At 31.3% G+C, this 12828-nt stretch overlaps 1 protein-coding gene across 3 annotated transcripts in view; it reads left to right on the top strand.

Annotated features, from left to right (window-relative positions):
* The window catches only part of LOC118204063 (fasciculation and elongation protein zeta-2-like), a 59718-nt gene that overhangs the window by 31666 nt on the left and 15224 nt on the right, over positions 1 to 12828 (top strand). For all 3 annotated transcript variants that reach the window (XM_085825484.1, XM_085825483.1, XM_085825485.1), the window contains one exon: positions 3311 to 3386. In XM_085825484.1, the coding sequence (XP_085681610.1) occupies positions 3311 to 3386 (76 nt within the window). The remainder of the gene's footprint in view (positions 1 to 3310; positions 3387 to 12828) is intronic.

The following is a 12828-nucleotide window of genomic DNA, read 5'->3' as shown; positions in this document are numbered from 1 at the left end:
TCGTAGGTCACGTTATCAAGGGGTTCATAAAATGAATATCGTTTAAAATTTCTTTAACCACTTGCGCTAAAAAGACGTGCCACGCACGTCAAGATGCTTTTGTCTCAAACCGCGAGCGACGTGAACACCACGTTGATAACCATTTATCGTAACCATTTATCGCAAAAATGAAAATAACGTGGTGCACACGTCGCCTAACAACGAGATTGTTTATTTCTCGAGTTACAGCTCTGGATTGCACTCGCAGATGCGGAGCGGCGTAAATGAGACACTTTATGGCTTGTTATATTGTAGCACACGGCACCGCAACCGTGAAGTTTAGTCTTAGCACAAGTGGTTAAATTCTAAAGGAAAAGAAAATATTTTTTGGCGCAAGTAAATTAATTCATGGATTAGTTATTTTCAGGGGGAAAAAAAAACTACGAAAATCCGTTTTTAAAATTATTGCGAAAAATCCAAGAAGAAACGTCCTTTTATAAAATGTTTCTTCTCGGATTTTTCGCAATAATTTAAAAACGGATTTTCGTAATTTTCTTTTTGTCAAAGAGCGTTTCTTCTTAACACGTGTTTCTCAATTTCCTGTACACATCGCGGAGAGGGAAATTCTGGCCGCCAGGTTCCGTCGCCAAATCCTTTGGCAAATTTTCCCTCCGCATTCTAGCGGCATAATAGCATTTTACTTGTATGGAACCTTTTCTTCTTTACATAGACGTTCTTTGGTTAGAATAATAATGGGATTTGGCGACATCTTGATGCGCAGTAAATGGGTCATTTTGGTCTTGGCGACAATTTTCAAAATCGTGCCAAAGCCTTACCGTATACTAGAATTTTACCGCAAAATCTTTTTAAATCTTTTTTTTTTTTCTTTTTAATAAATACCTTGCCATTTTGCAGTAAAATAAAAAAATAGGGTACTATTCCGTTTTGAGGGCTGTAAAAAAGTTGCAGCGAAAATGTACGCGCCAAAGCGCCAAATCTAGCAAACGCGCCCATTTAAACAGCGCGCCAAATCTAGCGTACGCGTTGATTTCAGATTGCGTAACTTTATATAGTTCTATATTTCATAAGACGCCATTGAAATACTAGTTAATTTTTAAATCCTTTTTTATTATCCTATGAATTTAACAATTTGGGAATTGCCCATGACGAAAAGTCTGCAATAGAATTTTGGGAAAAGTGTAGAATCACCCACTGCTTGATGCGTTTTTAAGAATTGCACATACTCGGTACTCCATGTGCACATCGACCTATTTTCACTTTAAAAAAAATCCTAGAATTGCACAAAAATGGCACTGCTCACACCCTTGACTTTATTTATATACACATCGACCTATTTTCACTTAAAAAGTAAAAGAAATTTGACAAAAATCCAATTGTTTTTACCCTTGTAAAAAACGGCAAACAAATTAAGTGAGCGATTCTGCACTTTACCAAGAATATTTTCAAAGAAAAGGCATCATTCGTTATAGAAAATTACGTTTGAACAACCAACGAGATGAAATTATGCTTTAGCGATTAATGCTTAAATTATGCTTTCGGTAGCGAAATAGCGATGTAAGCATCCATTCAGTTATGTTTAACAATTTTTATATAAATAATAATAATGATCTGAAATAGTTATTTACTCTTATGCTTCCATTCAGTCATGTTTAGCCTTTTTCATATACATTATAATAATAAAAATATATTATATGAAATTATCCTTTCATCTAAATTAAAACATCAATCTTAGATAGTTTTTTACTATTATACTTCCTATCTTGCCGCAATTATTAGGGTTGCCACAATTATTTTTGGCAGCATTGGCATCAACAATAGTTTGGCGATTTTTTACGGCCCTCGAAACCGAATAGTACCAAAAATAGTATCAGTCATCTAGGCTAGCCACGTAATATAACTATATTCGCTAAAATATCATTAATTATTCTAATTCAATTTTTAAGTAATTATTGTTATGTTATTCATATAATTTAATGTTGCTTCTTCCCTCTAAATTTATTTATTATTAGTAAATAATATTTCCAAATTTCAGGAAATTTTCTCTGGCATAATCCTGAAATTAATTATAGCAGTATGATGACATACCATCACGAAATATAATGCACATATTTTTTCCTTATGTATGCTGCGAAATAAATATAAAATAGCTCAATTTATTAAAATAGATTTCTTTCTTTCGTTTAGCTGCAGAATGTCTGCAAAAAAAGCCTTATTTTATTCCAGATTGGGAAGATTCTAATCTCAATCTTCAGTGGAGAAAACAACAACTATTATAATTATATTTGTGTTAAGGTGCCTTTTAAGAACATACCTCACGCAAATTAAATTTACCTAAAATCTAACCTAACTATTTAGCATTGCGTTGTGATTTATAAAGACCGGATTAGCCTCGTGTTGAACTGGTGATGATCATGAGTAATAATTAAATAAAACATACATTTGTTATCCAATATATATATCTTAACTTTTATTTTAAGTTTCTTAAGTGGAAAACTAAACAAAATTATTAAACAAAGTATACCAAGAATAATTAAGAATAAATGTCCTCTGGGAGTTATTGAATAATTAAGTCAATTTGCTACACAATACAAGTAATACCATAATTAATTTACCTCTTAGCACAGCCAACGTACATTACGTGGATAGACTGGAATTTTCTTGAAACACACCTGGAAAACCTGGAAAAGTCAGGGAATTTCATTCTCCTGTTTGAGTGGCAACCCTGTTATTCCATTTGCATGCCATCCTTAAACTTAAATTGAGGCTTTAAGTGACTTTTAGTGATGACATTAAAGGAAATTAAGGTTTTTTTTTAATAAGGTGAGCTATCAAGAGTATTTTTGAAAAGTTGTAAGCACATTGCAGTAATTAATTGATGCACAAGGAATGTAGTTTGAATAGTATGCTATAAATAATTTCCTTATGTACTGATAATGATAATGATTCATGGAATCCTTCTTAATGATTCTTGCAAGATATTGTTCTCTTCCTGTATTATTTACAAAATTCAGTGTGTATTGCAAATTAAATTTTTAAATTAATATTCTTTTCTTTGTAATAACTATTAGCTGCAATTATCTCTGCTGGCTCTTAAATAAATTATGATCTCAATGTATGATCGTATCATTTTAATTTGTATTTATGTAAAATGATATGCTTATGAAATGAAAAAATAAATATTTTTAAAAAATTTACCAAATTGGAAAAGGGATTATAACAGTTTTTATTCTGCCACTGATACTACCATCACTAAGATTTGTTTAATGTTATCTTTTTTCTTTCTTTTTTTTTTTTTTTTTTTCCTCCCCAGTATCTTAGCACAGTTATCCCTTACGATCCAGCACAAGGCTCACCTGATAATCCTACTCTACAAATTTTGATCAAAAGTAAGAATTACATTGTCTGCTTTTAACATGTATTTACTGTAATTAAAAAAAAATCATGTACTTTTTAAAAAATATTTGATGTTTATTTTTTAATAATTAGAAGAACATTATAATGAACAAGTCTATGATTTATCTATTTATTTTAATCTGGTGTGTGTGGGGGGGGGTTCCCTGAAGCTTTATTTTGAAGCTTTAAAGCTATAATAATTTTTTATGCCTTGAAAGAGGTGTATTATTTTCAATTAACACATAAAATTTGTTCTAATGAAGCCAATCAATGAGAAGAATAAAAAATGGCCATGGGCAAATATTGTCACTGTGTAAAACATAAGACATGAAATATACTGTACGAGATTCTCAGAATGTAGCCATTAGGCAAAGTATCATGGCATGCCTTCATTTTTCTTTCATATGTGAGCAATCAGTTATTGATTAGATTTAAAAGAGTTATCTTGTTACTGGGGAGGGGGAATTACCTGTAATTTAACATAGTCATAGTGTGTTACCATTCTACAAAAAATGATGATTTAAACTTTTATTTTACTTTTTTAATAATGTATTTAATGAATATAGATTATTACTTGTAATTTATAACATAACCATTTGATTAATTTTCATAAACATTTACAGAGAGAATTCTGAAACATAATTTTAACTTCTCACAAATTTCAAAACCTTCGATTCCAAAGATTGTAGCTCCTATTGAAAAAGCTTTCAAATTCAGTAATGTTTCAGATACACGGAAAGAAATTATTAGGCATATTATTTCCCATAATGGGAAATATAACAGTAAGCATTCAAAACCAAATCTAAATGCAAAGAGAAAAAGCTACAATACGTGAAATTCATTCTAACCCGGGCACTTATCATTTCAGAGGCCAAGAAAGGTGACCAAATATTCCATGGACGAGAACACGTACATCGATGATGTCACTAAACTCTTGAATGAAGGACCATATAATTCAATCCTTAAAAACCCTTCACCATTGAACCTCTCAAAAATAAAAAGTGCAATTGAATCCTCACAAATCCTTCCGACCCACTTAAAACAACTGCTTATCCATCTGTCGTGAATTGTGCCAGATTAAATGCTGTTCCCAAAATTCTTATAAGTGGCATTCCTTTCCACCCTTTTGTATCAAATTTAGGCACTGCCTCATATCTGTAACCTAAATATTCAGTTTCTAGATTTTCAGTTTTATTAGATATAACAATTACACCATACAAAATTCAATAGAATTTATATAAAAAGTTAAAAGCATTTCTCTTAGGAATTTACTCATGGTTTCTTTTGATGTAAAATCATTATCCACCAATGTTCCAGTGGAAAGTGCATTAAGATGTCTAGAAACCAGACTTTGTGAATTTCATTTCTCCTGCATTAAAATTGATGAGCTTATTTCCTGTGCTCAACTCTGTTTGAAACAAACACATTTTGTTTTCCAAAAAAAGTATTGCAGTACGAAGTCTGAAATCCGGACTTGTCAGGACTTCTGCGATTCCGGATTTGGGATTTTTCCAGATATTAGATCATCAGTTTAAATCTAGTAAGATGGCATGTAGAAATTATTAAATTAAAAGTATGAAAGTGTGTTTTATGAAATAATGAAGCATTTATGACCAAAATCATAAATGCTTCAAAATTAAAAAAAAAGGGGTGTCAAAATTTACAACAGCAGCAAAAAAAAAAAAAGGGTACTTATGTATTATCGCAACCAGGTTGGCGCGATTTTTAAGTTTGAGTAAAAAAGTATGAATAGAAAGAAAATGTACATTTATTAATTACAGATAATTTTTAATACAGTTTTTTATATTATTTTGTTTTAAAATATAAAATAGCAATTAAACCCTTCTGGTTTCGAATTTGAATAAGTTGCAGAATTATTTTTTCGGCGGAAATCTTTTGGCTATTGCTTTTAGCACTGATTGAAAACCGTCTTCGCCATTAACAGCTTGAGCTTGGCGCCATATAAATTCGATAAGGTATGAGTCAAGATGATGACGGGCTGTTCCTCTCTGTTTTTTGTTGTGCCATTTGGCTGAGCCCCACATGCGCTCTACATGTTGTGTGTGAACGCCCGTGTTGGGATCCACAAAGTTATATTTGTGATTAACAGTTCCATGCAGAAATCCAGCATTTTCGAACTCACTTGTATTGTATCCTTTCCAGCAATCCGAATAAATGATGCTTCCTTCCTTGATATTTTCGCAAATTTTTTCCATGAGGGTAACGGCGCTTCTGTTAGGTACAGTAACCAAAAAAGTCTCTTTCTTTTCTCGGCAAATTCCGCCGAAAATCCATTGCTGTGGTAGTACACGCCCAGTGTTATTTTTTCTTTTTACAAATAAACTTTCGTCTATTTCCACACACACGTAGGGTTGCTGTAAGTAGGGTCGCCAATTTGGCGATTTATGCGAATTTTGGCCTGGTTGCGTTAATACGTAAGTACCAAAAAAAGCTTAATATTTATTTGTTTACTTTATTAAGCATTTCTTTCAATGTAAGTTTTTTAAGTTGCTTTGTTTTTTGTACTAATACTTTCCCTTTAATTCTGAAGACAGACATAATTTTTTGTTTAGTTATGTTGCTGAAGTCCTGTAATTGCTGTGTCGAGAATTCCGACTAACTTTTCAATAGAAATTTTTTCATTTTCAGTAAATTCTCTGTCACTTTCTTCACTGTTGGTAGTGATATTTTCTGGATCTAGAACCATACTACAGATTTTGCCATCCATTAATTCATAGGTGATTGAGGAGCATTGTCATCACTATGAAAAACTTCTTTTGTACAGTACAGTCCGAATCTCGGACTCGTCGGGACTTCGGCAATTTCAGATTTGGGATTTTTCCGTATATTAGATCATCAGTTTAAAACTTGTAAGATGGCATTTAGAAATAATAAAATTAAAAATATGAAATAATGAAGCATTTGTGATATAAAAGATAACAAAATTTACAAAAAAGCTTAATATTTATTTACTTTATTAAACATTTCTTTCAGTGTAGTTAAGTTGCTTTTTTTGTGCTAATATTTTCTCTAATTCTGCAAACAGACATAATTTCCTATTCAGTTTATGTATTGCAAAATACCTTGGCAATCTCTATAGGAAAAGCTCCAACTTGTGTCGAAGATTTCAAAGTGAGACTAACAATTTTAGCATGCGCAAATGCTGCAAGAACACACAAGTATAAACTTTTCGTAATCGGAAAAAATACACGACTTCAAGCATTTAAGGGAGTAAAGAGTTTCCCGTCATATATCGTGTGCAAAAGAACATGGATGACACAAGTGTTAATGAATGGTTAGTTTGAAAACCATTTCATATCCGAGGCTCAGCAGAATTCAGTTAGTTTACCAAGGCCTATGTAGGTCTCGGTTGTTTTACCTGATGATGAAAAAATTATCCTGATTGTAGATTACTTTTCAACGCGTACTTCACTTAAAATTTTAGTGAAAGATAATGTATCCATATTATTTTAGCTTCAAAAGCGGTAATAAATGAAGATGATATAAGAAAAGTTTTTCAGTGTGATAACATTGCCCCAAATATCAATAAATTAATGGGCAGCGAAATCTGAAGTATGGTTTTAGATCCAGAAAATCCCACTACGAAAGAAAGGACAAAGAAGTTATCGAAAATGAAAAATTTTGATTGATGAGTTAGTCAAAATTCTCGACACAGCAATAACAGGAATTGAACAATGAAGCCAACCTATTGAATATGTGCACTCCATTTTTAAGTTCATTTCTTAATGAAATATTTTAGCTTGAGCCATTAGCATTTGATCTGTTAATGGCATGTCCTTGCTGTGATGCTGTCTGACCCATTCATTCATCACTTTGTCATGATCTTCACCTTTAGCATAACAAACAATGTTATTCATTGCAAGTCGGGTGTTGAAATCCACAAAAAATTCAAAAAGGTGTTTTTTTTTTTTTCCCCCCTGTTTTCTTATGTTATATATAATGGACTTTCAAATGCCATAATCTTGCATAATTTTGAGACAGATATACCTTTATCCAGCAGCAATTCCACTTTTTGTTCAATGGACATTGAAATATTTCTCTTTTTGACATATTCAAAAGTTGAAACTTTAATTTACATAAAATTGCTGTAATAAAAACAGCCTGCAAAAGATAATTAAGCTGGATCAAATCAGAAAGTTAAGGAATAGAGCAATATGCTATATATTAAATGAAATTACTTGGAATCAGTGAAGTATAGTTTTAGCCTAGCTTAATAGCATCCACTATACATTATTAGCTTAATAGCATCCACTATACATTATTAGCTTAATAGCATCCGCTATACATGAGACTGGCGATAAAAGACAAGTTTATTCTGCTAAATTTTGTCTTGCTTCCATCATGCACTGAGACAATTAAGAGTGTATTAGTTGTTTGTTACACAGTGAAAAGTCGTTAATCCAGACTCGTCGGGACTTCGGCAATTCCGGATTATCGATTTTTCCGGATTATAGATCATCAGTTTAAATCTGGTAAGATGGCATGCAAAAATAAAAAATATGAAACTTTAATTTATGAAAAAAGAACAATTATGATCTAAAGGGTATCAAAATTTACAAAAAAAAAAAAAAAAAAAAAAAAAAAAAAAAAAGCTTAATATTTACTTGTTTACTTTATTAAACATTTCTTTCAATGTAAGTTGTTTAAGTTGTTTTGTTTCATGTGATAATACTTTCTCTTTAATTCTATTAAACAGAGGTAATTTCTTGTTTAGTTACAAAGTTCCGCTGTTCAAGTCCTATAATTGCTGTATCGAGAATACCAACTAATTTGTCAATCGAAATTTTTTCGTTTTCAATAACTTCTGTATCGCTTTCTTCTTTATCAGAAGCGAATTATAATGACGAGGAATCTGATTTAAATCATATCAAAGATGGAGTACATCGAGATGAAATACTACATTTAGTAAGGAATTATAAGCGAAATAAAAAAAAAATTCTGCCCTGAAGATAAGGATAGTGCTGACAGATTAACTTCCAATTCATTGCGTGCCACGGCGTCCCCCCCCCCCGGGCCACAGAGCAGCATGAAATTGGTAAACAGATTTCGGAATGGTTTGAGAAACGAAGGATATGCCTTTATCCATTTTTTGCAGCAATTCCACTTTTTCTTTAATGGAGTTCTAAACATACTTTCGCTTTGTAGATCCTTTACATATTAGTAAATACATATCGGAAATTCTGTTTGACATAATCGAAAGTTCAAGCTTATTTTTATAAAATTGCTCTAACAGTCTGCAAAAAATAATAAGCCGGATCCAATTCGAAGATTCAGTAACAACGAAATCTGCAACATTAACTGAATTAGATAATTTTAGCTTAGCTTATACATTAAACATTGTTATACATTACATTGTTATACATTAAACGCGCAAGCGTAAACGTATTACACACATGCACACATGCATATTAGCAGCTGTAAAAGTCTTACATCATAAAAGTCAGCCGTAAAAGTTAAGTCTTTCTGCGCGTGCGTCAGAGCGACGCATGCGCAGAAAGTTTGTAGCTTTGAAGTCCAGATTATGGGTGTCCGAATTAACGACTTTTGACTGTACTAACATCTATTTCTTGCACATGCTTAAGACTTATCTGACTCTTGAATAAATAAATTCTCACATATATTTAAGGCTTATCGAGGGGCGGTGCTACATATCTTACCACTTGATGCAGTCTCTGCGGATCCTAAATTCTGCTACTAAGCGCCTCCCTAAGTTCTAAATTTTGGATCCCAGTGCTTTCCCTAAATTCCAAAGGTATTTTCATCCCTTAATTTTCTTGGTCAGTGCTCCTCCAAATTCCAAAAATCTTGTCTTCTCTAAATTCTGCTGCCAGATCTGTGTTTATGTGAAAAACAAATCAGTTATTTTTAATTCAATTAGCACTAAATGTAATCTTATCTTTTGGTCTAAGTACCATTAACAAAATTTATTTTTAGCATATGGAAAGAAATTTTTGTTAAATTTTTTCTTATCAATATTTTGTAGCACATTTAACTTAAATCTGTTATCATTGCCAAGCGTAATGTCAACATAAAAGGTTACCATACTCTTTGTTTATTAATATGTTGTGTAATATTTAAAAACATTTAGGCATTGCTGCATGAGTCATTACTCAAGTTGTCATGTATTGACAAACATGCTGTGATGAAAGCAATTGGTTCGCCAGGTTGATGTCAGGAATATAAAATCTAGAATGTTTCAGTTTGAGATGTATGCCAAGCAGGTACACAGCTGTGAAGCCAGATTATTGATTGCACAAATTTATGCTAAATTATTGTTTCTTCAATAAAGAAGTATTTATTTAGTGCCGAAGGGAAATTAAGAATCAGAATTCTCGACATGTTTTATTTATGGAGAAAAAATTAAATGCTCATGCATAAAGCATTAAAAAAAGTTGTTGGTGGTTTTGAGGTCCGGATTTTAGATCATTCCAGATATTGGATTTCCAGATCTCGGACTTTGTACTGTATTATCTTCATTTATTACCACTTCTCCACATTTCTTTACAAAATCCTTTAATTCAAAAATTTCACCTTTGGTTTCCAATATCTGAATACCTTTAAAATTCGCAGGTATGATCATAAAATTTAGCTATCGTTCACTATACACATTTGGCTATGTATCATAAGATTGGTGACTTAAGACAAGTTGCTCTGCTGAATTTTACCTTGCTTGTATCGCACTCTGAGACAAAGTTATTTATTATACTCATGTCTATTTCTTGTACATGCTTAAGTCTTATCTAAATCCTGAATAAATAAATTCTCAGGATTCCTAGCCAATATGGTTTAATTTACATTGGTCAAACTAAGAGAGCCTTAAAACTTCATGTTAAAGAATATGAGGCACATGTTAGAAAAAAGAAAACGGAAATTATGTATTGCCCAGCACTGTTGGTCAGAAAGTTACACTTTCCATTTTTTGCAACCAAAATTATTAAAAATAAATCTTCCATTGGTGAACGAGATTTTCTAGAGGCATTTCACATAAAAAAAAAAAAAAAAAAAAACTTTCAGTTCTAGTTAATGACCCTAATTCCAATCCATTTTTACCCTCAGCCTTTAAGGAAATTATGTTTTAGTTTTCTTATTTCATCAATAGATGGTGCCAGTAGCTTGACATCTTTCCAGTCATTCTTATCTTGTTACCATATTCTATCTCGTTCATTTGCACTTAAGCAGCTGAAGATGCTAGTTCTGTATTTAAACGATCGAAACTAGTCCTACAAAATTTACAAACATTACGCTGATTCTTGTTGTTCAACTTCTCCAATAATTTACATCTTTGTTGCAATTAATAAAAAGATGTTTTAATTTTCTATATAACTGGTATAATTGTTGGTACTTTTTATGGTATATAAGAATTAATTTTTAAAACTTTTTTAATGCTTTTTTTTTTAAAAAAAAAAGACCAAGGACATTAATCTGAAAGTCTTCAGAATAAATTATTGTTATATTTTAATTAAATATATGGTTTCTTTGTAGTATAAAATAATTTCTCAACTGTATGTGTAATGTTTAGTTTTAGAGATTTATAGTGGTGAAAAATATTAGATTATATTTCATGGAATAACAGTTTTATCTGTTCTAAAAAAATAGTGAAAAATCAGATGTTCTATTCTGTTTTTTAAGATTATAATTTATTGTCAAAAAAAGTGAAGGTAAAAATGTATTTCAGGTGGCCCCTTGGTGATTGACCAGCAAGGCACAATTTCAAGATGGCAGTTGCACAAAAACCAAAATAACAAGTCAAAGAATTGCACAAACTCAGTGTCCATGTACACATTGATCTATTTTCACTTAAAAAACATCAGAGAATTGCACAAAATCCACATTGTGCACTCCCTTGACTTTGTCCATGTACACATTGATTTATTTTCACTTTAAAAAAAATTAGGAGAATGAGGATGTCATATAATGTTGAAACAAAGTTATTCATCACCAAAATTGAACAAAATCTGTACACAATTGAAGCTCAGTAAACTGCATCACAGAATGAAATAGCAGAAAAAAAAAGGAAATACATGTTATTGCATATATGCACTGCAAAAGGGAAATATTGACCTGCCATATTTAGTAATGTCTGTGGCACACAAAATTCCTTAACAGTATCAAAAAACTTTCTAAAATTATCTGAACTAGAACATGCATACTGCCGTCACTACAATAAATTCATAAAAATAAGAATAAAAAATATCCTTCGTACTGCCGGACTGTCAGTGGCATTTCTTGTGACACACCCATTCAAAGCCATCTGAATGATCTTTACATTCAGCTATACTCATTTCTTTCATACAAGCAGGACACTTATAATGACTTCTAAGTAAACCTTCTTTTACACACAAGTACTTTTACACCCTTTCGTTCCAAATCTTACAGAAACTTCAGATTAATTTCATCACATATAGCCATTTTACGGTGTACAGTATAAAATAAGCAATGTGCTTCCTGACATCCAATGCAGAAATAAGCCCTTACAAATATTTTCCCATCAGTCTAATTCACCGCAATCACACAACCAATCATGTCATAATAGGGTTTCCATAGCATTCAACTACTCAGGTTACCATAAGTGAAACAAATTGGCGATAAATGAAACAACTTGGTGATAATCCAAGGGGCACCTTAAAATATAGACTAACCAAAGTTAACTTAGGAAATTGAGTATTTGCAAGACAAATTGTTTTAATTCTGTAAAAATTTATAAAATAATTTGAATGAAAAAATAACTATAAATTCAAATTAGCATTTGTTATGTACATATTATATTCATGAGTCATAGTATTTATTAAATATAAAAGTACAAACTTTAATGATTCCAGATATTTTAAATTAAGTGCTTAAACTTTTAACTGTCAAGTTATTTTGAAGATTTGTGTACATAAATTGTCAATTTTTTTTTATTCCAAAAATGGAGTGTTTGCCTCTCAATCTAAAAATTAAAAAAATGCTGTGCACTTTGAACTTTATCCTTTAAAACCTTCAGTGAAGTGCTGCCGTCTTTTGAAACGAAGCCGAAATAAACTTCTCACGATATATATTCGGGTATAACAATATGATGCAAAAAAAAAAAAAAAAAAGCCCAAGTAATATTCATTCATGACATTTTGGAATACCAGTGCTGTGTCTGAGATTATTTCAGGCATGACAGTTAAAAGGTTAAAAAAAGATTTATGTTATTGTCTTGATATCTGCCATTAACATATGAATTACTATTAAATTCACATTCTTTGTCAAGAAATATTGTATTTGTACATATGTTTGTTGTAAATGGAAATATGAAAATATAATTACAAAGATAGGATTTTCTTCTTTGAATTTTATTGCCATATCTCTTTATTTATAAATTGCGAATAAGTAATACCTCATCAATGGCAGTGTTTAAGACTGTTGAATATGATAGTTCAACTTGGGTTT

Source organism: Stegodyphus dumicola, chromosome 10 (assembly GCF_044657685.1).
Source record: "Stegodyphus dumicola isolate Sdum_Otavi_A_Nest chromosome 10, ASM4465768v1".
In the NCBI taxonomy this organism is placed as follows: domain Eukaryota; kingdom Metazoa; phylum Arthropoda; class Arachnida; order Araneae; family Eresidae; genus Stegodyphus; species Stegodyphus dumicola.
This window is presented reverse-complemented; position numbering and strand designations above follow the sequence as displayed.